The following is a 25,384-nucleotide window of genomic DNA, read 5'->3' on the forward strand; positions in this document are numbered from 1 at the left end:
AAAAAAAAAAAAAAACTATTCTAAGCACTTTACACATACTTAATTTACTTTGAAACAGATTCAAGTAATATTAAAGCTGGCTTGGCTGTGATCTATTATTCAAACTTAAGATTTTTTACTTAGATCATTTGCGTGGGGGAGGGGTTGGTGGACTGAACCCAAGACCCCTGCTCATACCAGGCGTCCCCAAGGCTACTGTTTCATTTATTTACTGGTGTGTGTGTGTTTACTTATTTACTGATTTGAAACAATGTCTCATTATTTAACCCTGGCTGGCCTATAACTAGCTCTGTACATCAGACTGACTTTAACCCACCTATCCCTGCCTCCCACGTGCTGGGCTCAGAGGTACACACCACCATACGGAGCTATCTTTTTCTTTTTCAAATACTTGATGAGTAAATTTTTTTTTACCCCCACGTTGACCTCAGTGACTTACAGAGGCACTGGGAGTCTCCTGCACTTGCCTGGCCTCTGTCACAAAGCAAACCCTCCACCTCCAACTAGAAAATATCTTCTGTCTCAGTTTCTTTATCTGTAAAGCAAGGGTAGAAATGTTTGCCCATTTGTGCCTCAGAATAGTATATGGCTGAAGGAAGTTATAGGCATGCAAATGCTGCCGAAGTGCAGTTGATATTAATACACAGATAAGTGGTTCAGAGCAGAGACTGTTTAGGAAGTAGCATCTCTCTATTGTGACCAATGAGAGGACTCTTTACTATGTATCCCTAGAGAAAGTGCACTCCTCACTCTGCCAGTGGGAAATTTCATATGAATTTTCTAAGTGTAGCCTCGAGGTATATGTGCTTTGACTATTGTGGAATATTGTGTATGAAATGACCGTGTAATATAATAGCAGTCAGTAATGTGTATGACCAGGCCCCACCTCAAATGCTCTATCTTAAGTTAATTCTTCTTCCCCCTTGAGTTTGCTTTTTATAAAGAAGCCAGAGGATGTTTTCAGTGTTAAAGGATAGAGGAAAACAGTCATTTTGTAGTGATGCCACTGTCTTAGTCAGGGTTTCTATCTCTGCACAAACACTAGGACCAAGAAGTAAGTTGGGGTTTAGGAAAGGGTTTATTCAGCTTACACTTCCACATTGCTGTTCATCACCAAAGGAAGTCAGGACTGGAACTCAAGCAAGTCAGGAAGCAGGAGCTGATGCAGAGGCCATGGAGGGATGTTACTTACTGGCCTGCTTCCCCTGGCTTGCTCAGCCTGCTCTGTTATAGAACCCAGAACTATCAGCCCAGAGATGGCACCACCCACAAGGGGGCCTCCCGCCTTGATCACTGATTGAGAAAATGCCCCACAGCTGGATCTCATGGAGGCATTTCCTCAAGGGAGGCTCCTTTCTCTGTGATAACTCCAGCCTTGGACACACAAAATCAGCCAGTACAGCCATTAAGAATATATTTCTCAGCTGAGTTTCAAAAAACTATCAACATTTGTCATACAAGCAGGAAGAACCTAGGCTGTTTCCAGTTCAGATGCCCAGGTGTCCTGTCGATTTGGTATCTGTACCTCCAGCTTCACTGTGCTCAATTCTGTGTGTCGCTGCATCATGGTGGCTCCCTAGACAGTTCTGATGGCCCTGATCTTCCTTGGGGGCTCTCCGTGACCCATAACTAGGCAGTAGCCCTTCCAGAAGCCACCTGTTTGCTGTATATGGTGATAATTTGCATTCTTTGTTATTCTTGGCATTCCGTGTTTTTATTTTATTTTCCTCCCCCACCCCCATCCCTCTCCAGGAACGTCTGGACTTTGCAATGAAGGAAATTATTTTTGACTTTCTCTGTGTGGGAAAGCCAGCCAAAGCTTTCAGTCTCAACCCCGAGGTATGAATAACTCTCCATGGGAACAGAGCACATACCTTTGCTCTGAAAGTCTCCGCTCCCAATGGGGCGGGGCTCCAATGGGGCGGGGCTCCAGTGGGGCGGGACTCCAATGGGGGGGCGGGGAACGCCTCTCAAGATTTTTCTGTTTGTTCCTGCTCAGCCAGATTTGAGGGTGTTTTTCAGAGGTAAAATTTGAGGTGAGCTGATTGAGGTTGGCCCAGTACCCCTGTGTTACGGGGCCTCTCTCCTTTTAAAATGGAATCATTCTCACTTCAAAGACTGTGTTGAAACAGGTGAGTAAATGTGGTAGTGGCGAGGTTGCTTCAACACATCGGAATTAGGGAACAGAACATGCTTCAGTGACTACATCCCAGCTCCCTACCGTCAGGGAATCCTTGGCTCTGCAAATGAGTGGCAATCCAGTCTTACACTTAAAAAGAAACCACCGTCAGCCAATAATAGGTCCCCGCCAGCCAGCCCGGCTGCCTCTCTGCAGCCCTTATTCTGGACAATGCTTTGAAAGAATGCCGGGCGCGAAGCCTGGAAACCAGGTCTGATGCTTGTAGTGGGGCACCACTGCCTTTTCTAGGTGTGTGCCATTTACTTCTGACTCTCAGCTATTCCATTGGTAAAATGGACAGAGTACTTTCACAGAAGAATGGGTCTGAACTAAAGCATTGCAGGCTAAAAAGGGCATGAAGGGGAAAGGATAAAGAAAATGAAGCAAGGGAGAAGAAAAAAAATCCCGTGCCAGAGAACATGTCCCTGAACACGACTTATCTCTGTCATCTGTAATATCCTGGTTCCTTCATTCCATCATTACGGAAGTCGGCCCCAAGGGCAGAGGCCCAGCATAGCTTGTTAGCTGCCCCAAACCATCCCTGCATTCCCTGCCCCTTCCCACCATACCCTGCCTTGTCTGGTGGCTGATGACCTCGAAGGCCTCTGGAGTGGTTGCTGTCACAGTCAGCAGGTCAGGAGGAGGTCAAATCCAGGGCCACATGGAGGCCCCGAACTGGACAGTGACAGACTTCTCTTGCCGGCGACATTCTCAACATCTTTTTCATTTCTCAGTAGTCATACATCTACTATTTTAATAATTCTCAGAATTACTGGGTTACTCAGTAATACTCCGAATTATTGTTGTCCCGGTCAGGGTTACTATTGCTGTGACGGAGCATCATGACCAAAAGCAAGTTGGGGAAGAAAGGGTTTATTTGGCTTACACATCCACATCATAATCCATCACTGAGGGAAGTTAGAACAGGAGATCAAACTGGGCCTGAAGACTGCTCACCAGAAGGATGGTAGTCTAAGCTCAGACTAGCCTGCATAGCAAGACCCGTCCCAAACAAGCAGAGCGCTCACGGCCACCACCACCTGTCACGTTTGTCCTTGGGTCTGTCTATGATCTCTTCACCCAGTCAATGGCTTGTTGGCTGACCCATCTGTGAAGAGCGGCTGAAATTGTGGTTTAAAGGGAGAAAAGAGATTTGGGCCTTTTACATCTCTTTATCTTTATTAATGTCACCTTAGTGTAATTTATTCATTGGGTGTCCATGCGCACATGCTTGCATCGTGGTGGAGTGTGGAGGTCAAAGGACAACTTGGGAAGTCAGTTCTCTCCTTCTACCACGTGGGTCACGAAGCTCAAACTTAACATGTTTGGTGGTAAGCGTCTTTGCCCACTGGATCAGCTTGCCAGCGCCCTTCCATGTCTCTTCCTCTTGTCGGGGAATAGAAGCATTTGCCTATTAGCAGCTGATGACAGTTAGAAGCCATCAGATCACATCACACAGCCAGCTTGGCTCCAGGCTTGACTGGGGCAGAGAGGTAATGAAGAAAAGACAGACACAGAGGAATCCAGGATAGCAATCTGGGATCTGGGTGGTCTGGGCTCTCAACTGAAGAAGCCACAGCATTCTGGGAGCTCAGCATGTTTATCACAGAGCTCAACAGCGAGGCAGGGTTATAGCATACAGCTGGAGAAAGGAAGCAGGGTTATTACTTACAGATAAACAAGGAGGTAGCTGGAGCAAGGGGGGTTAGCTCTCAGTAGGGGAGCAGTCTTCAGGCCATTAACATCCAATGGGGAGAAAACTATATATAGCAGACATGTTCTGTGCACACTGGCAGTATTCACACTTGGCCCACTGAGGAAGTCTTTGCCATTTCCCTCTGATCCTCACTCCAGGGGAAAGGCTTTGCATTCCATCTTTGCATTCCTCCATGGGTCTGAGACTCCAGGGTCTTTGAGATGTGCACACACACACACACACACACACACACATTCACTCAGGATATAACTGTGTTTCTCACTTCCCTATACAGATCCCATTCAGACACAAGCATTCATTGGTCAGCAAACTGAAGTTAGTGTTTACTAACAGTGGTGGAAAATGCTGCTATTGGGTACAGTTTCTTAGAGATTGACCTATTGGGGCTCACTTGTCTGTGGACTGTGTGATTCCATAGGGTCTCGCACTGGTCTTGAACTTGCTATATTGCTGAACATGACCTGTCCCAGCCTCTGAAGTGCAGAGACTGTAGGCTAACGTCATTATCCCTGACTCCATAATGGTTCTTAAATAATATTTTAGAATAGTTTGTGTAGCAAGGCTCAGAGACCTAAAGGGTTATCCTAATACCAAATGTGTTGAGCATAAACTCAACAGTTGGGGAGTGTCTTGATAATTGTCTTACTGAGTTGGGACCTGGAATATGTACTGTATACATGTCCATCATTATGAGATGTGACGTATCTGTGACATGAACTTCTAGGCCGTCAGTTTCTCTCTCTTTTGCCCTGATCTAAAAGAACATAGAATTAGAGGTCCTACTCAATGCTAGAGGCAAGAAAGGAAAAAAACACTGTGTGCTGACAGATTGGAAATGAAAGGATAAAGCTGTTTTTATCCATGAGCAAATATTGTAGAAAACTGCAAAAAAAAAGTCCGTGCTTGGTAGGACACACTTATAATCCTGCAGCATTTGAGAGACAGGAGGATCAGGATCAGGTTATCCCTGATTATATAGGTAGTTCAAGGCCATTCTCAGCAACATGAGTCCCTGTAACACGGAAAACAGTGTTAGCACAAAGATATCACTATTTTAAAAAGGAAAAGGAAAGGAAAGAAAGAAAAAAGGCAAGACAAGACCAGTTGATTCAGAGCTGATACATGACTTTAGGAAGTTTGCAGGATGCAAAATAAATAATATATTTGTATAATCTAATAATGAATAATCAAATTAAACAATTTCCAGTATTGATGAAAAGCAAAATACCTGTCAATAAAGCAAAACATGCTTTTTATTGCAAAATTTAAAAAATTGTGAAAGAAGACAAAGACCCAACTAAGTAGAGGTGAGCACTCAGAAGACTTGCTATTGCGGAGTTCTGTTGTCCCCAAACTGACTTAAATGTTATCATCCTTTTAAAAAAAGATCTATGTGTTTATTTAATGTATGTGAGTGCCCTATCTTCATATACACCTGCATGCCAGAAGAGAGCATTAGATCACATTATACATGGCTGTGAGCCACCGTGTGGTTGCTGGGATTTGAACTCAAGACCTCTGGAAGAGCAGGAGTGCTTTTAACCACTGAGCCATCTCTCCAGCCTGTATGTTTCATCTTAATAAGATTTATCTTAATAAGATTATCATCTTAATAATCAGACAGAGTCTCTATAGCTTCTTTTAAACTAGAAATCAAAGAGCTAGTCTTAAATGTTTATATGGAATTTCCAAGTACTAAAATAGCCAACACAGCTTAGAAATAGAAGAATAAAGTTGGACTATAAAATCATATGATCACCAAATCAGTATACAGGTGGGGGGGCATAAAGATATTCCCATGAGGATGGAGACTCTAGAGATAGACCCACAAGTGAATGCTTTGTTGATTTTAACAACGGGAATGTATCCATCACATAGAAATCTTTGCTCTCGGTACTGAGCAATTGGATGTCCACCTTGCAAAATCATGAATTCCAGGTCATAACTTTTACTGTAAGCAAAAACAAGCTCAAACTGGGTCATGCAGCCTCAATATAAGCGCAACACTGTATGTCTCCCAGAAAACAAATAACATACAAACCTTTATGACCCTTGACTGGGCAAAACTTTCTAGAACACAAAAATCCTAAGTCACAGAAGGTTAATAGATTGAATATATGCTTTAAAGTTTGCATGTTGCTAAGACATTTAAAAGAGAGTCATAGCATGGGAGAAAATATTTTTGACAACCTCCAACAAAGTACTTCCTTCCAGCATATATAAAGAATTCTTATAATCAATAATAAGGAAATAAACCTCACACTTTTAAAGTGAGCAGAAGCAATTGCCTCTTTGTCAGTAAGCCTAGGAAAAGATGGTTGGTGTCATTGGTCCCTGGAGAAATGTAAGGTAGAACGGAGAGTGGGATGTAGCCGGGTGGGGTCTAGAGATCATGATCTTCCTGCAATCCCCGAGTCTGTGCTTCAGAGAGCAAGGGCCTTGCTGAGCCCCATTTGAATCTATAGCTGATGCTCTTAGGAATGGCGTGCCTCCTCCCGGGACATGTGTTTTCATGGGTTTGAGAACATCCAGTTTTTAAAATTTATTCCCCCTTCCCGCCAGCACATGAAGTCATTGCAGGACTAGACANATCCTCTCCCACTGAGGCCAGACAAGGCAGCCCAGTTAGGGGAATGGGATCCACAGGCAGGCAACAGATTCAAGGACAACTCCCACACCAGTTGTTGGGGGACCTGCATGAAGACCAAACTGCACATCTGCTGCATGTGTGCGGTGAAGGGCGGGGGAGCTAGGTCTAACTCATGCTCAGTCTCTGGTTGGTGGTTCAGATTCTGGGAGCCCTCAAAGGTCCAGGTTAGTTGATTCTGTTGATCTTCCTGTGGAGTCCATGTCCTCTTCAGGTCTCTCAGTCCTTTCCCCAACTCTTCCATAAGACTCCCCAAGCTCCATCTAATATTTGGCAAATTGATCGCTGGGAGTTGAGGCCAGCCTGACTTACATAATGAATTCCAAGACAGCCAGAGCCACACAGTGATTTATTATTTCAAAATAAATAAGTAATAGATATTTCATTTGTGGTTCATATTTGGAACTTGGTAGCTTCACACAGTCTTTGAATTAAAACCTGATGTATCTCTTTTTACGAGAAGCATTTGGGTCTGCTGGGTGACTCAGTTTACCTTACGCACAGCAGCTCGAAGAGTGACTACCGATCTCTTTGGTATTCCCTTCTACACACACGCTCACACACACGCATACACACACGCACATGCACGCACACACACATGCACATGCACACACACATGCACACGCATGCACATGCACGCACACACACATGCACATGCACGCACACACACATGCACATGCACACACACATGCACACGCATGCACAGGCACGCACACACACATGCACACACATGTGTGCACACACAGGCACGCACATGCATGCACACACATATACACATACACACACACATACACACACGCACATGCATGCACACACATGCACACGCATGCACATGCACACATGTACACACACAGGCATGCGCATGCATGCACACACACACACACATACACANACATGCATGCAAGCACGCATCCCTGCCTGTTTATCCTCGAGATGAACCCTGAGGGATTCTTCTATGTGACTGAGCCTTTCCTTGCATCTCTTCCAGAGAATGAACATCGGTTTGCGGGCGTTCCTGGTGATTGCTGATAGCTTACAACAAAAGGATGGCGAGCCGCCCATGCCGGTGACGGGCGCTGTTCTCCCCTCAGGGAACACCCTGAGAGTGAAGAAGACATACTTGAGTAAGACACTCACTGAGGAGGAAGCCAAAATGATAGGTGGGTACAAACCCCTGAAAATCATTAGCAGATCCTTACTGTAAGTGGGATGCATTCAAAAGAATGAAAGAAAGAGAGAGAGAGAGAAAGAAACAAAGAAAAAGAAAAAAATGAGCGGTGAGACATTGCTGCACCGCTGTTGACTGATTCCCAGTGCGTTCCAGTCTTGGAGCCTTCAAACTCTTTAGGACTTCCAGATAAATATTTTGCCATTTACATGTTGGCTTTCATCTGGGTTCAGGTAAACATCTAATATTCATTATTGGTTATCTACATTGTACAGTAAGTTTCCACAATATCTGTGTGTTTTGGCAAATAATCTTATTTATAATTTTTCATTAATTCATATTTCAAAGAAAATTCCTTCCCTTCTTTTGTAAGCATGCCAAGTCCGACAAACACTGCAGGAGAATTTTTCTCTCTCTGATATATCTTCCTGAGTCCAAAGAGGTGATTTTTTTTTTTTTAATGCTTGTTTGTTCCCTTTTAAGTACTCAAATTTAGAAACTATTATAAACAGTTCCTAAATTCCAGAGATATGAGAGAAACACATGCAGAACTCTTCATTTTAACATTGGTCTCCTTAGGCTTAAGAGTTCAAGACTTTTCATGTGTAAGACATGACTCTTGGTACTTATTTTGCTAAAGTATTATATGTACCAATTCTTGTTTGATTTGTGTGTATGTGATTATGTATGTGAGTGTGTGTGAGTATGTATGAATGAGTGTGACTGTGTGTAAATGTGTGTGTGAGTGTATATGAGTGTGTGTGAATGTGTGTATGAGTGTGTGTATATGGAAGTGTGTGTGAGTGTGTGTATATGGAAGTGTGTGTGAGTGTGTGTATATGGAAGTGTGTGTGAGCGTTTGTATGTGTGTGTATGTGTGAATATGAGTGTGTGTATGTGAGTGTGTGAGTGTGAGTATGTATGTGAGGGTGTGAATTTGTGAGTGTGTGTTTTTGTGACTGAGTGTGTGAGTGTGAGTGTGTGTGAATGTGAGTGTGTGTGAGCATGTGTGTATATGTATGACTGTGTGAATGTATTTGTGATCATGTGTGTGTATATGTGTGACTGTGAATGTGTGAGTGTATTGTGAGTGTGTGTGTATGTATATTTGTGTGAGTATATGTGTATATGTGAGTGTGTATGTGTGTGTATATTTGAATGTGTGAATGTGTGTGTATGTGTGTGTGAACGTGAGTGTGTATGTATGTGTGAGTGTGTGAATGTATGTGAGTGTGTAAGTGTATGTGTGAATGTGTGTGAGTGTGTATTTGTGAGTGTGTGTGAGTGTGTATTTGTGACTGAGTGTGTGAGTGTACATATTTGTGCGTATGTGTGAGTGTGTGTGTTGCTGTCTTCTAACTGTAAGGACACTTACATCACATGCAATGAGAGCAGTACATTTCCAGCATTTTACAGTTTATAAGTGAAGTCAGTTGTTTATTTTGCTAAAACTCTGCACATGCATTTCAGAGAACAATATACAGTTATTTAGCTCTTAGCCCCAACTAAGAATTATCATTTATCATATAATTGCTAATGCTGGTAGGCTTTCATGTTCATCTGAAACATAACGTTTCTAATACAAAATTAACTACTTAACTTTTATGAAATAGAGAACAGGAGAGTTGCCTCAGGGTTAAGAGCATTGATTGCTCTCGCAGAGGACCCAGAGTGGTTTCCCAGCACCCACAATGGCAGCTCACAACTGTCTGTAAATATAGCCCACAGGACACAGCGCCCTCTTCTGGCCTCCGTGGGTATTGCACACATGTGGTGCACCATATATACACAAAGTACTCACATACATAAAATAAAAACTAATCAAGGGCTGGAGAGATGGCTCGGCAGTTAAGACTGCTCTTCCGAAGGTCCTGAGTTCAAATCCCAGCAACCACATGGTGGCTCACAACCATCCGTAATGAGATCCAACGCCCTCTTCTGGTGTGTCTGAAGATAGCTACAGTGTACTTAGATATAATCATAAATAAATCTTTAAAAACAAAACAAACAAATAAAAAAACCAATCAAACCATTTCAGAAGTCTTACAGCTCTTCTTAAGTCCCAATGATTATTTGGCAAATGTCTCCTAAGTGTGGGGCGGTGCACTAGGAGCCAGGCAAACAGAGCTGGAACCACCCCCAGCTCTGCACTCACGGAAATCCCAGGCGCAGAGGACCCGCCTGCAGGAGAAATATTGTAGACCCTATGTAGACCAGGTTATGATTCTTTGACGTATTTCATTGAAAATATGGCTAACACATGTTTTCCAGGAATGTCCTTGTATTACTCTCAAGTCCGCAAGGCCGTGGGCAACATCTTAAGACACCTTGATAAAGAAGTGGGGCGGTGCATGATGCTGACCAATGTCCAGATGCTAAACAAAGAACCGGAAGATATGATCACGTGAGTGCAGCCAAGGAGGCAGGATGCACTGGGGGGACACAGCCGGAGTCTCCGAGGGTGGTTAAACACATGTGTTAATGAGATTTGACTGAAAAGCAGCTCCACTTTTTTTCCCCCTCTTGGGGAGACCAGGCTGGCCTCAAACACACAGAGATCCACCTGCCTCTGCCTCCTGAATGCTAGGATTAAATGTGTATGCCACTATTTGACTTTTTAAAACTAGAATTATTCATTTTCTTTTGTGTGGGAATTGTATGTATACATGTGTACCACATGCACAATTGTCCCTGTAAATATTAGGAAGGGGAATTAGAGCCCCTGGAGCTAGTGTTACGGATGGTTGTGAGCCTCCCTGTGGGTGCTGGGAATCAAACCTGGGTCCTCTGTGAGAGCCCCCCACTGCTGTAAACATCTGCGCCGTCTCTCTAGCCCCTGCATCTGGACTTTTATAAGTCCATTGGCACCAATGAAGCTCTGAGGAGATGAATGTTTGCTAATGTTAGGGGCCAGTACCAGTCTGTACTTAGAAGGCCTGTACCTAGATACATCTAATGCATATACACATAAGTCTAAATGGCTTCTCATAATCTTCTGACTTGCTTAAACTTTGTCTTCAAACTCTAGGGGCGAGAGAAAGCCCAAGATCGATCTCTTCAGGACCTGTGTCGCCGCGATTCCTCGCCTGTTGCCTGATGGGATGTCCAAACTCGAACTTATTGACTTGCTAGCCAGGTGAGTGGGAACAATTTCAAATGTTACTCCACCAAAATCAGTTTTAATCTTTAGTCACGGTTCGGGAAATGCAATGATTATTTTCTACTGATGGACATTTACTTCATAAGGTGTTATTCTAAGTCTTATGTGTGAACAGGCAAAAGGAACTTAGGTTTTTGGTTTGGGGAGTTTTTGTTTGTTTGTTTTTTAGTTGTGGGCCTTGAGCCCAGGAACCCCCTTGTTCTAGGCAGGTAAATTCTCTGCCACCAAGATTTATGCTGAGCCCTCTCTTTACTCATTTTGAGACAAGGTCTCACTAAGTCCCCATCTGATCTCAAAGTATGGCCCTCCTGCCTCAGCTTTCTGAGTAACTGGGATGACAGGCCTGAATCATAGACCTGTCTTATAACTAAGATCTTTGTTATCTTTTTTTTTTTTCATCTTCAAGGGTTTAAAATCCAGTTTACAATAGTTACAAAAGAACCAGGCAGTGGTGGCACTCACCTTTAATCCCAGCACTTGGGAGGCAGAGGTAGGCAGATCTCTGTGAGTTCAAGGTCAACCTGGTCTACAAAGTGAGTTCCACGTGCATGATTATGCCAGGGCTATACAGAGATACCCTGTCTTGAAAACAAACAAACAAACAAAAACACAACAAAAACCCCTGCAAAATAAATACAGAAGTCCACGGGGTTCCTAGCAACCCCAGGATGCGTCCGCACAGATGACCAGCCGAGAGCTGACCCTTGAGTTAGGTGGGAGGAGGGCTCAGCTGTGGACCATGGAAGCCAGCAAATAAATGGTACATTTGGAGATGGAGAGGAAGGATCAAGTTCAGAAAGGTAAAGAGAAGTGTGTGGCCTCGCTGTGAGAGCTCACCCCATGTCTGACCCTCCATTTGAGGTCCCTAGACTCTCTAATAAGGCCAAAAGAGACAGCAATCTTAAATCTACCTGTAGTACTCCTGAGAGCTACCAACAAAATCCCATTTGGCATTTTTCCCATCACCCGCGTGACTGCACAGCCCAACTGTAACCTCAAAGATGGTTTGCTTCGAGTGAAAGTCTCTCCTTGTAGTTTAGCTGCTTCCTCATCTCCTGTAATCTGAAACTCCTACTGACAACACTTCGTCTTTCACTTACACTCAGAAAAAGAAACGCAGAAGGCAAAAATCATGGGAGATGGGAGACATAAGGAAGGGAAGGTCAGCATGGGGCAGGCGGGGAACTGAGAACAAGGAGTTAACAAAGCCAACAATGAATGGAGAGACACTCAGAGAGAGAGAGAGAGAGAGAGAGAGAGAGAGACAGACAGACAGACAGACAGACAGAGACAGACAGAGACAGACAGAGGCAGAGGCAGAGAGACACAGAGAGAGAGAGATAGACAGAGAGAGACAGAGACAGAGGAGAGAGAGACAGAGACAGAGGAGAGAGAGGCAGAGAGAGAGAGAGACAGAGACACAGAGACAGAGACAGAGACAGAGACAGAGGAGAGAGAGACAGAGACAGGAGAGAGAGACAGAGACAGAGAGACAGAGAGACAGAGGAGAGAGAGACACAGAGAGAGAGTGTGTGTTAGCTTCAGGACATGCCATTAATGAGCCATTTTAGGGGGTAGTGCGATGGCTCACGGGGTAAAGGTACGTGACCACCTAAGTTCAATCCTCCGGATCCACATGGTGGAAGAAGAGAACTGACTCCTGACCTTTAGCCTCTGACCTCTGCATACACACCATATCGTACCAGTGTCCACACAAACACACATGCATGCACACACCATAAACGCAATTTTAAATAGTATTTTATTTAGCTTTGGAAGATTGACCAGACTACTATTTTATAGAGGACTCCGGTTCGGTTCCCAGCACCCACATGACAGCTCACAGCCGTCTGTAACTCCAATCCCAGGGGATCCGATACCCTTATCTGAACACCCCAGGCACTCACATGGCACATGATCATACATGTAGGCAAAACATACACACATATACAATCACGTGGGTGCTCAGAATCAAACTCAGATTCTCTGAAAAAAATTCCAATACTCGTATCCACTGAGATGCTTCATCCCCCATGAATGTAAGTTTTAAAATGTCATTTTAGATATGTTAATCTGATGGCAGTGGCAAAAAAAGGAAAGCCCAGAGAAGAGAGAGAAAGATATTAGTGCCTAACCCCCTAGGGATCCCCGAAGCCTGAGGAGGCTCTGTCCGCTGGCAGCAAGCTTCAGTTTATTTATTTAGCTTCTGATGGGTCAAGGCCCACAGGCTAGCGAGGGGATCAGCCTAGGCTGTGCACCGTGCATCCTTTTCTTAGCTTCCTACCGCAAGACAGCCAGAGGGGAATCTGTTGAAATGGTCTCAAACAAGCAGCCTGTGACAGGAGCCCCCTCTCTGGCCTTTGCACAGTGACATTTATTGCCTAAGACCATCCCCGCCCTCTTCCCACACATCAGGCATGGGATGATTCTGACTGCAAAGGCTGGCTGACAACCTGTGACCTTCGGAACTGTGCTCCCCAGTCTTGGTGTCACCTGAGCAAGCCTTCTCTCTTCACTTGTCACTTGTTAGCCTTCGTGGGGTTAGCCATTACCTGCCTGCTGCTCTCACCGTCAACCTTCAGTCCAGGGATCCTTCCCTCTATTCCATGATCAGAGCACACGGAAGGAAGGACACGGGCTAGGGACAGAACACAGTCTGAAGAGTTTGCCTCAGCGACTTGAGGCTCCGGGTTTAATCCCCAGACCCTCCAAACGTGTGTAAGGTTTAGACAAGGAACAGCCTCAGTTTTCCTTAAGGCCCCGCCGTATCAGGGACGCTGAGGTAAAGTGGGGAGCCAGGGAGGGAGGATGGACCTGAACTGAGCTTCCGATTCCAAGGAGACCCATGAAGGAACAAACGGCGAATAGCAAAACACACTGATCTGCAGGAGATGCTGGTGTGGAAGCAAGCAAGAGTTTGGAATCCCTTGAGGGTCAGCCACTCAAACACTCTCCTGGGATGAGAGCAGAGGCTGAGACTAAGGGAAAATCTCTGGGCAAATTCCAGAATGGCCCTGAAACACAAAGGAGACACACCAGCCGGTTGCTGTGGGAAGCAGTAGACACGCTGGCAATGAGAAGCAGGGCATGGGGAGATCAGGATGTGACCGTGACCACCAGAGGACACAGTGCTACTGTCTGAGAGACAGGAAGTGGTATGGGAAAGATGATGGAATTTTCTAGAAAGTTTGAGCTTGGTTTCTCGGCTTGCTATTTTACTGCCTGTGTGATCTAGACAAATTATTGAACATCCCCACCCCCCACCCCCAGCACACCTTCCTCCCTTGGTAAAAATTTGGTAACCTTGGAAGGGTGCTACCTGTCTCTGAGGACCAAATAGCACTGTGGAGTCTACACCCTGGTTAGTCAGAGGAAGGTCCGTGGGAAAGAGCCAGTTATCAGTGTAGGGTGGGAGGGACATTGGCTTTACTCTGAGATCTAGCCGCTGATTGCCTGCCCTGAAGCTCTTGAAATGCCAGGCTTTGTAGATAACGTGGAGGATTCTGGGAGCGTGTCTAGCGCTGCTTTGCTGTGGGTCTGCATGCAAGGCTTTTAACCTCCGAAACCACCTTGACAGCTTAATCCGAGGATGCCGGAGTCTGCAGGCCGTGGTGCCAGACATGCGGGGAGGGAATCGTTAGACATACTTGGAATGTCTGAGCTATTTATAGCATCCTGTTTATTATTGTGTACATTCTTACAAAGCCCGAAGCCGGGAGCACGGTTTTTGAGAAGGGAAAAGGACAAATAAATATTCTTGAAAGCTCAAGAAAAATGGCCAGGCTTTATCGGAAGCTCATGAAAAGGCTTTTTTTTTTTATAAACTTCAAAGGGGAGTCAGAGGGTGTCTCAGAGGGAGGTAAGGAGCCTAGGTCCTTTGGGTCTTGAGAAAATGAGCCTCTTTGGATGCCCCACCCCACCCCCCAGAGGGTCAGGGCATGAAGGTGTAGGGAGCCACGCGCATGAAATGTAGGACTGAGTTGCCAACAGGAAGTGCATCACCCTGCACCCCAAAGTCCAGTGAGGAGGTGGTAAGGTAACTTGATAACAGTATCTACAGTGTAGCCAGGGGAGGGAACTACACACTTCCCAGTTACTTCACCGTGCATTTTACCAGAAAATGTGGGTTCTTCCTAACTGGAGAAGCAAGACCAGCGTTGCTTCAGGCTCCCATCCCTTACTGGCTGAGCCCTCAGTCAGGGTTTCAAGGACCTGTTTCCACGTAGCCGCAGCAGGCTAACACTTCTGGTTATAGCTAAATACAGCGACACATAAACTGCAGGCAGATAGTGGAGTGTGGAAGGAGGCTGACTCCTTCCAGCTACTATGTCTGCTTCGATATGTATTGTTCAGCCAGTTACTAATGGCCAAGTCTGTGAAGGCTTACCCAGCAGGCTTCCTGGAGGCTGTAGAGATAGATTGTCTTAGCATCGTGGTCAATCCCTAAGCGGTTCTGCATTCATGTCTGAGTGCTAGAGCCTGCCTGGTTTGGCTTTCGGGTACCAAAGAGGACTCTCCAAGTGCAAGGCATATATCCTTTCTTCCACCTTGAAGAAAATGTAACCAAGTCAGTGATCTCGTGCCTTTCTTTTCCCAGGCTCTCTATTCATATGGACGACGAACTGCGCCACATCGCACAGAACTCTCTTCAGGGACTACTGGTCGACTTCTCCGACTGGAGGGAAGACGTCCTGTTCGGCTTCACGAACTTCCTGCTCAGGGAAGTAAATGACATGCATCACACCCTCCTGGACTCCTCCCTAAAGTTGCTTCTGCAGTTGCTCACCCAGTGGAAACTGGTCATACAGACACAGGGAAGAGTCTACGAACACGCCAACAAGATCAGAAACTCAGAGGTGATTATGTGCATCTTTTTATGTAATACACACACTCATGTACACTCATGTACACACAAACACACACATAAACATATACACACATACATACATACATACACACATACATACACACATATACACATACACAAATGCACACACATATATACACACACACATAAACACATATACACACATACACAAACATATACACACACATATACATACATACACATACACAAAAACATACACATACATAAATACACACATACATACACACACATACATAAAAACATATATACACATACATAAACACATACCCTGCCCCCCCAAAAATACAGATAAAGGGGGCTGAGGGGTAGCTCAGCAGTTGAGTGTGTGAGCTCCTCTCCCAAAGGAACCACGTTAGGTCCCCATCAGGTAGTTCACTGTGCCTGTAACTCCAGCTCCATGAGCTTGATGCCCTCTTCTGGCCTCTCACTCCACTTATGTGTGCACACACACAGAGGCAGGCCCAAGCGAGTCACTAAAAACTAATAGAAGCCCTTTTAAAGTTGTTTTTAAAAAAAAAAAAAAAAAAAAACACAAACAACAGTGACCTCTCCCACCTTAAAAAAAAAAAACAAAAACAAAAAACAAAAACAAAATTCTCTTGGTAAAAACTCCAGCTTTGGGCTTGAGCTGGCACTGAGGGTAGAGAATTTGCCTAACATATGGGATGCCCTAGGTTCAATATTCTCAGTACACATTGATAGGTTATTTCTCTGCCGGTGGAATGAGCCAATTCAAGCCAGATTAGATTATATTAAATGCAGATTTGTTAGGAAGCTGCTCTCGGGCGAGTCCACTGGCCCCAAGGACCAAAGCCAGGGAAGTCACCATGGGGAGGTGGGGGGAGGGAAGAGAAAAAAAAAAAAAGGGTGTGCTCCCAGAGAAAGGATGAGAGAGAGAGAGAGAGAGAGAGAGAGAGAGAGAGAGAGAGAAAGGCTAAAATGTCTGAATTACATATAGGGAGGAGCCTCTGGGTGGAAGGTTCAGGACTGGGGGCAGGGTGTGCCAGGTAGGGACTGAGGGATGCTGGGAGAACCTGGAGGCCAGGTCTGCTTGGATATGTAAAATATACACCTCAGTCCCTTGTCCCAGAGTCTGAAACCAAACACACATATATACCAGTCCCACCAAATATGTGTGTATATAGATACATTCATAGTACTTACATACATACATACATACATACACTAGTATCAATTAGAAAGTAAGAATTTTGAAAAAAATCTAACTTAATAGTGTCTTTTGTCTGTAGAAACTTCAGTGAAAATAAATTAGACCACTTTGATCTCAGCCATAGCATAATCCCAAATGGTATGGACAGAGAGGCAGGATTCGTCTCCTCTCTACAAACAGCCCTTGAGCAGTCATTTCCCATCAGAGGTAACAGACGGCTGGCTTTATCACAAAGCACCCATTGATCAATCCGAAAGGGAATCCGGAGATCTCATGAATAGTAATCGATTCACACACTCTGTCTCTAAGCTGTTTCGATTTATTGAATTATATATACCAAGCCAAATGTGCAGAAAGCCTGTATTTCTCCCTTGTTATCTTGCTGACCCTGGAATGTTCTTCTTGCATGACAGCTCATTCCCAACGGCTCCAGCCACCGGATGCAGTCAGAGCGAGGCCCGCACTGCAGTGTCCTCCACGCTGTGGAAGGCTTCGCTCTCGTCCTGCTCTGCAGCTTCCAGGTGGCCACACGCAAGCTGTCGGTGCTGATACTCAAGGAGATCCGTGCTCTCTTCCTGGCCCTGGGTCAACCCGAGGTACGGGGTGTTCTCAAGGAGTCTCCCTCCAACTGCTATGGATCAGAAACTAGAAATAACATAATACTATTGGGGGTACCTAATATGTGTAGGGCAAGGACGTCACTGTTGATATATTGTTGGGTTTTTAATTAGGTAGTGGCTATTGTTTCGTTTGGTTTGTTTATCTATTTTGCTTTATTTTGTTTTGAGGACAGGGTCTGGAGCTCTGTTGACCCAGCGGGCCTTGAACTCACAGAGTTCTGTCTGACTCAGCTTCCTAAATTCCGGGATTAAAGACATGCATTCCCAGGCTACAACAGAATTCTTTATTTTATTTTTTTTTTTGATTTATTTATTTATTATTGTATGTAAGTACACTGTAGCTGTCGTCAGAAACTCCAGAAGAGGGCATCAGATCTCATTATGAATGGTGAGCCACCGTGTGGTTGCTGGGATTTGAACTCAGGACTTTTCAGAAGAGCAGTCAGTGCTCTTAACTGCTGAGCCACCTCACCAGCCCCCAGAATTCTTTTTAAAATCTTACGTAAATCACCTTTTAAGATTGCATTTCTTGTTATTTTATGTGCACGAGTATTTTCCACCCAAACACGCATACCATGTGCATGCAGGGTCCTTGCGAGCCAGAAGATGTTGTTAAATCTGCGGGCACTGGAATTGCAGGCAGTTATGAGCTGCTGTGTGGGTGCTGGGAACTGAACCTGGTCCTTTCTGCTGCTTGTTTTTTTTTTTTTTAACTTTATTTCCAAATTTCATACTGTATTTCCATATAACACTATCTAGGCTCCAATCCATATCCCCCCAATTTCACTATCTCCTCTTTTTAAATACACACATACACATACATATGTGTGTGTATACACATACACACACAATATAGTGTGTGTGTGAAAGTCCAGCCTGCCGAGTCCATTTAGGATTGCTTATATACACGCTTGCTTAGGGCTGACCACTTAGGATCAGATAACCAATGGAAGACGTGTGTATGGAGAAGACTAATTATCAACAGCCATTAACTGCCCGTAGCCCTCCGCCAGGGGTGGGGCCTTGTGGGACTTCCCCAGCCACACTGGACTATCAGCTGGTATTGTCACTATGTAACCATATTGTTGAGATTTATGGGCACAGTGACCTCCTTCATCTAGTAGAGGCAAATCCTGTATTCTGACAGTGACAGAAAAGACCACTTCTAATTTCCTAAATGACCCTACTTTACCAAGAATTTTAAGATTAATTTGGTTTCGGGCCATTCTTCTCAGCATCCGACATGCATCTAATTAAGAAGCTGCTACATGTAGAGAATAAGCTAGGAAAAGTAATACATCTTCTTTAAAACATCACAGCGCCAAAACAAGCCCCTTGATTTTGATGGTGGTAGGAGAAAATGTGTCCTCCCGAGATAAGAGGCAAGGTTGCACCACACATGGGAAGCGCGGGGTACGGGGTTTGTCTATGGTGTATTTTCTTTGGAACTAAAATTCAATCACAGGCCACGTTGTCAGTTATCCCGGTGAGCCAGTGACCTCAAATATGATCATTTTAGTGTCTCAGCGAGGTGTGTTCCTGCAGGCAGTGCTCCTGCCCCTTAGCTTATCTCAGAGGCGTAAGCATCTCTGTGACTAATATACAGTGCTGGCATTTAGAATCAGGAGTTCATGCAAGTGTTTGAAACTGGAGCTTTAATTATCTTGCGCTGGAAATCGAAAGTCTGTCTATCCTTGGAACCAAAAGATTTTTTTAGTCCCTGCCTTCTCTTTCCTGTCTCTGTGAGAAAACCCTTATCACCGTCTGGCAGGTTGCTCTGCTTCATGTCCTGGGATGAAGGCTGTGGGGAGGGTGGGAAGGACACGTTTCCCATGGGGTGTAACTGGCTCCTCCTTTGTACAGGACGATGACAGGCCAATGATTGATGTCATGGATCAGCTGAGTTCTTCCATCCTTGAAAGCTTCATTCATGTGGCAGTTTCGGATTCGGTAAGCAGACGTGTGGTCCCAAGTGTGATCTGATGTCAGTTATAAGTCCTGAGCCTATCTCTTAAAACAGAGCCAAACAAAAACCATGTGTGTGAGCTCAAGGCTCTCTTGGCAGATTAATAACCTGAGGCCCAGATACCTAGGGAAGCAAGATTAGCTTCTCAAATAATAGCACAGGACATGTCTGAAAAAAATTCCATACAAAATTTGAACTTTAGAAATACAGATAATATTTTTGAAAACTTCAATTAAAAAAAAAACCACTCCTGATTTTTAAGGAAATTAACTACCCTTAAATTGTTGTTTTAAATACATAATCTTTGTTTAATTTTGTACTTAATATTTTGTATCACAGCCGTCTCCCTGTGTAAGTTCTGCTTATGTGTTACTTTATAGTTTCCAAGGTGGTTTTATATTTAGTATCTTTGACCCTCGCAGTTATTAAAACCCAAAAGCATTAAGCCAGGGGTTAGCTCAGGGCACAACACTTTTGTTTTTCAAGATGGGTTTCTCTGCGCAGCCCTGGCTAACCTGGAACTTGCTCTGTAGCCCAGGCTGGCCTCGAACCTGGAAATCTCCTTGCCTCTGCTTTCTGAGTGCTGGGATCAAAGGCACCGGTGACCCCGAAGAAACCTAAAACTAGAGCCAGGAATGGTGACTCGAGCCTGTGGTGTGTGGTGCAAATGCCTTTAACCACAGCACTCGGGAAGCAGAGGCAAGTGACTCTCTCTGAGTTCTAGGCCACCCTGGTCTGTATAGTGAGACCTTGTCTCAAAAAAAAAAAAAGCAAAAGGAAAAAAAAAAAATCTACAACCTAGAATGACAAGTATATAGAACATGGCAGATTTTTTTTTACCATAGTACCAGCTAAATGTAAGCCTCTAGCTGCATAAGCTCACAGACATCCTCCTGCCTCTGCCTCCCGAGTCCTGGGAAGGCGTGTGCCACCACCGCCCAGTTTAGCTAGCTATCCTTTAAAACAGAAAAGTACATGGAGCAGACTTGGATCCATTCCAGCTCCACAACAAACAGGCAGGGAAGTCCCGGGGGGAGGGGAAGTCGCTGAAGAACACACTTAGCTGGTGCCTAGCACAGATGCCCGTCACAAATGCAAATGACCGCACTGTGGGATCTGCAAACTTTCCATAGACTTTCATGACCCAGAACACAAAAGGCTAATTTTTGGCAGTCACAATCACCATAATCGTCTCTAGAGTCGGTGGTTTCTCCAGAACCCGGGTTTAAGGAGACCACTTGATAGGATCTGGATCTCATCTCTCTGGGTCTGAAAGTCCAGTTCTGCCCCCTTCCAGCCCAGTGACTTATGAAGGCCAGATCCATAACATTTAGCCAGGGGAGTTCATCGCCCTAACAGATGAAACGGAACACTCAATAAATGCCTAACTAATGTCTGGCAGTCTTGGCGCCCGCCTTTAATCCCAGCACTCAGGAGTCAGAGGCAGGAGAATCTCTGAGTTCGAGGCCAGCCTGGTCTACAGAGTGAGTACCAAGACAGCCAGGGCTACACAGAGAAACTCTGCCTCAAAAATTATAAATAAATAAATAAATACCTAACTAACAAAAGGGCAAGCATCCCCCCCCCACCCCTGCTTTGGAACAATGGATATGGTGTTTGAAAATTGTTATTGCCTAAATATTGATATGGATACTTAAAAGACAATAAAATGAGAGAACTTATCAATTCATACATCTATATTTTAAAAGAAGTTTTGAAGTACATTGGCTTGATATCACAGGGACAGATTAGGTATGTCCTCTTAAAAATCATGGTGGAATCCCTTCATAAAAGGGAAAGTGAGTGTTCAGGTGTTTCTAAAGCCCAGGCAAGGTGTTTCAGTGCAAGTAAAGATAAAAAACACCACGCACACATCACACAAACAAATCACAGGAGCAAAGGCCCATTTATGGATCCGCACGTGGATCATCCCTTAGGGGGATTGCTCCATGGCGAAGAACCCTTACTTCCAGAAGTTCAGGGTTTTAATTCTCAGCACCCACATGGTGGCTCATAACCAACTGTACTGGCTGGTTTTATGTTATCAACTTAACACAGGCTGGACTTATCACTGAGAAAGGAGCCTCCCTTGAGGAAATGCCTCCATGAGATCCAGCTGTAAGGCATTTTCTCAACGAGTGATCAAGCAGGGAGGGCCCCTTGTGGGTGGTGCCATCTCTGGGCTGGTAGTCTTGGGTTCTATAAGAGAGCAAGCTGAGCAAGCCAGGGAAAGCAAGCCAGTAAAGAACATCCCTCCATGACCTCTGCATCAGCTCCTGCTTGAGTTCCAGTCCTGAACTCCTTTAGTGATGAACAGCAATGTGGAAATGTAAGCTGAATAAACCCTTTCCTCCCCAACTTGCTTCTTGGTCATGATGTCTATGCAGGAATAGAAACCCTGACTAAGACACCAACTGTAACTCTAGTTCCTGGAAATTCATTGCCCTCTTTTGGCCTCCACAGGTACTAGGCACATATGTAGTATACACACATGCATGTAGGCATAACATTCATATCCATAAAATAAAAACATTAGAAAAGCGTAAGTCTGTGGTCCCATTTAAATTGACTAATATCATGTATTGTCACATAAATGTTTGGTGACCACCCTCTGACTTCAAAACTTAAAAATATGATTATAGCTAAGCCTGGTGGTTCACACTTTTAATCTCCTGTACTTGAGAGGCAGAGGGAGGTGGATCTTTCTGAGCTCAAGGCTGGCCTAGTTTACATAGTGAGTTACAGACCTGCAAGAGTGTGATTCCTTGTCTCAAAAAGCAGCAACAGCATCAAAAGTGATTGTAATTGTTGAACTTCACACTTCCTGCTGCTGATGGCTGGCAGAGGGGTGCAGCTGACTCGGACAGGTGTTACATGGGATGGGTGTCCCAGATCCAGAGGTGGTCTGTGGCATTGGAGGTCCGGGAAGGCACCGTGGAAACAGGGGCCCTGGTAAAATTGGCGAAGCCTGTTTATGTTTGACCGGCTGCTTGTTGCCCTCAGGCAACACTACCTCCGACGCACAATGTGGATCTCCAGTGGTTGGTGGAATGGAACGCGGTCCTGGTCAACAGCCATTACGACGTGAAGAGCCCCTCCCACGTCTGGATCTTCGCGCAATCTGTCAAAGACCCCTGGGTCCTGTGCCTCTTCAGCTTCCTCCGGCAGGAAAACTTGCCGAAGCACTGCCCCACAGCCCTCAGCTATGCCTGGCCATACGCCTTCACCCGGCTGCAGTCCGTGATGCCGCTGGTAGACCCAAAGTAAGGTGCCCGTGTGTTTCCAATGCTTACGATTGGTTCTCTTACATTTTCATTCCACGTAAGAGGTTAGGCTACCATAATCTTCTCTAATTTTTAAAAATTTCCTGCTGTAGCATTCTTAATACATAGTAGAGATAAAAAATATCCTGTCTAGAACAAGGGTTGGGGTTTTTTTTCTTTTGCTTTAATAATCAATATGACTAAGTTACCAGTATAGGAAGCTCAGGCTCTTAATACAGAGACCTTTAAAATTCTTCTGTGTGTCTTCTCATCCTTGATGGGCAGCTGCCTAATTTCTTAAGCCCTCCTAATGATCTTTATTTAAGAAGTGATGTTTACAGTCCGGCATAGTAATATATGCCTACAATTCTAACACTCAAGAGGCTGAGATAGAAGGATCGCTATAAGATCAAGGCCAGCCAGGCTGTATGTAGAAAGGCCTATGTTGTGAGATCCTATCTCAAACAGAACCCCTAAAACTCATATTCAAAATCAAGAATTGGAGAGACAGTTGCACACACTGCTCTCACAGAGAACCCAAGTTCAGTTCCCAGCACCCAGACTAAGTGGGTTAAATGGCTCACAGCTGCCTATAACTCCAGCTCCATGGGGATGTGCTGCCCTCTTGTGGTCACCATAGGTACCTGCACTCCTATACACACACACATACACACACACACACACACACACACACACACACACACACACACTTAAAAATAAAAACCAAACCATAAAATCAGGAATTCAGTTTCACCTTTGTTTGCCTCCATATCTATAGCAGCCCAGTCAACGCCAAGAAAACCAGCACAACGAGCAGCGGCGACAACTATGTTACCTTGTGGAGAAATTACCTCATTCTCTGTTTCGGAGTTGCCAAACCCAGTATTATGAGCCCGGGACACTTACGAGCATCCACTCCAGAGATCATGGCAACGACTCCCGACGGTACAGTGAGCTACGATAACAAGGTGACATGACATGCTTCAGGGGAATTATTCTGTAAGGGTTTTTTTTTTTTTTTAGCTTGTTCATGTAGAGTTCGTTCCCAGTGCAAATCATACTGTGCCTGCCATCTGCAGTAGTGTGGTATCCGACTTTTCATCCGCCACATTTCCAGATTCCACTGAGCAGCTTCTGGGAATAATTTTTTGCCCCTCCCCTGCACGTGTGGAATGGAAGACTGAAGAGATGAGGAAGCTTGCCACTAGGGTGGGGGTTCAGTGCCTCGAGGCTGGGCTTGTCCATTCCATGCGCAGTTTCCCTCTTCATCAATTGAATACCTCAGAACCACAACTTTATCCAATGATAGTTTTGTTGACTTAAATAGCTTTAAAAGGAAAAGGGCAGAGTTATCTTTAGGACTTGTATTCCAGGTAGAAAGTAATTGTACCGTGTTAAATATATGTTTGTTTGTTTGTTTTAATTTTTATTTTTCTCTGAAATGACGGCAGTGCCTTGGGATGTAACCCAGTCAGTCACCTGTTATTGCTTAGTTACCACGTTACCTCTTTGTCACTTCAAATCTCCTCGTTCCAGGCCATTGGCACGCCATCAGTGGGCGTCCTGCTGAAGCAGTTGGTGCCTTTGATGCGGCTGGAAAGTATAGAAATCACCGAGTCCCTTGTCTTAGGATTTGGAAGGACAAATTCCCTTGTTTTCAGGTATGGCTGTCCCCGTACGTTCTTCAAAATCATATATGTTGCTGCAATTATAGCTGTTTCTCTTAACTCAAGCTTGGGGGATAGTGGGTGCCGGTGGGTGCTGGGGTACCAGTGGGCTGTGCATGGCTTTCTTTATGCCTTTGTTTGATGTGCAGGTAAACAGCCTTCCTTTTAACCCTCAAATTTTATTGCATTTGCAAGCTCTGTCCTGGGTAACTGTACGTAAGATAATTCCCTATCCATCCCCAGTTAGCCAGACTTTTGAGAGGCTACAATACCAAAACAAGGGTGGTGTGTGGTTCCCCACCATTCTGACAATGGACGACAAAGCATTTTATACTTTTAAATGGTTTTGTAATCACATATCTGAGGAGGATGGAGGTAAACAGGAGTCAGGAAAGGGGACTCCCCAAACATCTCACCCTGACAATAACTGAGAACTACAAGTTCTCATTACAAGAGTACCAATTAACCAGCATTCAGCCATTTATTAATTATTTAGATCTGCTTTCAAAAGATAACTCACGGTCCCCAAATTCAGCGTTCTTTCCAAGAGAACGCAAGTCTCCGTGTATAGCTCGCCCTCTCTCTGTGTTCCTGGAGGTAGATGCTGCCATTCAGCTAACCAATGGCAGGAGTCTAAAACAGCTCATAAGCCTCAGGTTGCACAGCCACACCAGTAACTCAGTGGTTAAGAGCACCGGCTGCCCTTGCAGAGGACCGGGGTTTGATTCCCACTGCCCTTCTCTGGCCTCCGTGGGTACTGGATGTATGTTGTGTGCAGCTGTGCGTGCAGATAAAACACATACACATATAAGTACAAGTACTTTTTGTAAAGTTTTAAACCAATTAATTACATATTAGTGTTATCATATCATTATGTTAATATAATATCCTTTGGTATTATGCTACATTGTGATATTTTAGTATTATTAACATGATAC

At 44.6% G+C, this 25,384-nt stretch overlaps 1 protein-coding gene across 10 annotated transcripts in view; it reads left to right on the top strand.

Annotated features, from left to right (window-relative positions):
• The window catches only part of Fry (FRY microtubule binding protein), a 398,256-nt gene that overhangs the window by 266,549 nt on the left and 106,323 nt on the right, over positions 1-25,384 (top strand). For all 10 annotated transcript variants that reach the window (XM_029533782.1, XM_029533775.1, XM_029533774.1 and 7 more), the window contains exons 14-23: positions 1,753-1,839; positions 7,532-7,703; positions 9,983-10,115; positions 10,740-10,847; positions 15,469-15,727; positions 17,344-17,526; positions 19,414-19,500; positions 22,520-22,779; positions 23,558-23,747; positions 24,316-24,440. In XM_029533782.1, coding sequence (XP_029389642.1) covers positions 1,753-1,839; positions 7,532-7,703; positions 9,983-10,115; positions 10,740-10,847; positions 15,469-15,727; positions 17,344-17,526; positions 19,414-19,500; positions 22,520-22,779; positions 23,558-23,747; positions 24,316-24,440 — 1,604 coding nt within the window. The remainder of the gene's footprint in view (positions 1-1,752; positions 1,840-7,531; positions 7,704-9,982; positions 10,116-10,739; positions 10,848-15,468; positions 15,728-17,343; positions 17,527-19,413; positions 19,501-22,519; positions 22,780-23,557; positions 23,748-24,315; positions 24,441-25,384) is intronic.

This window comes from Mus pahari, chromosome 23 (genome assembly GCF_900095145.1).
Source record: "Mus pahari chromosome 23, PAHARI_EIJ_v1.1, whole genome shotgun sequence".
NCBI lineage: Eukaryota > Metazoa > Chordata > Mammalia > Rodentia > Muridae > Mus > Mus pahari.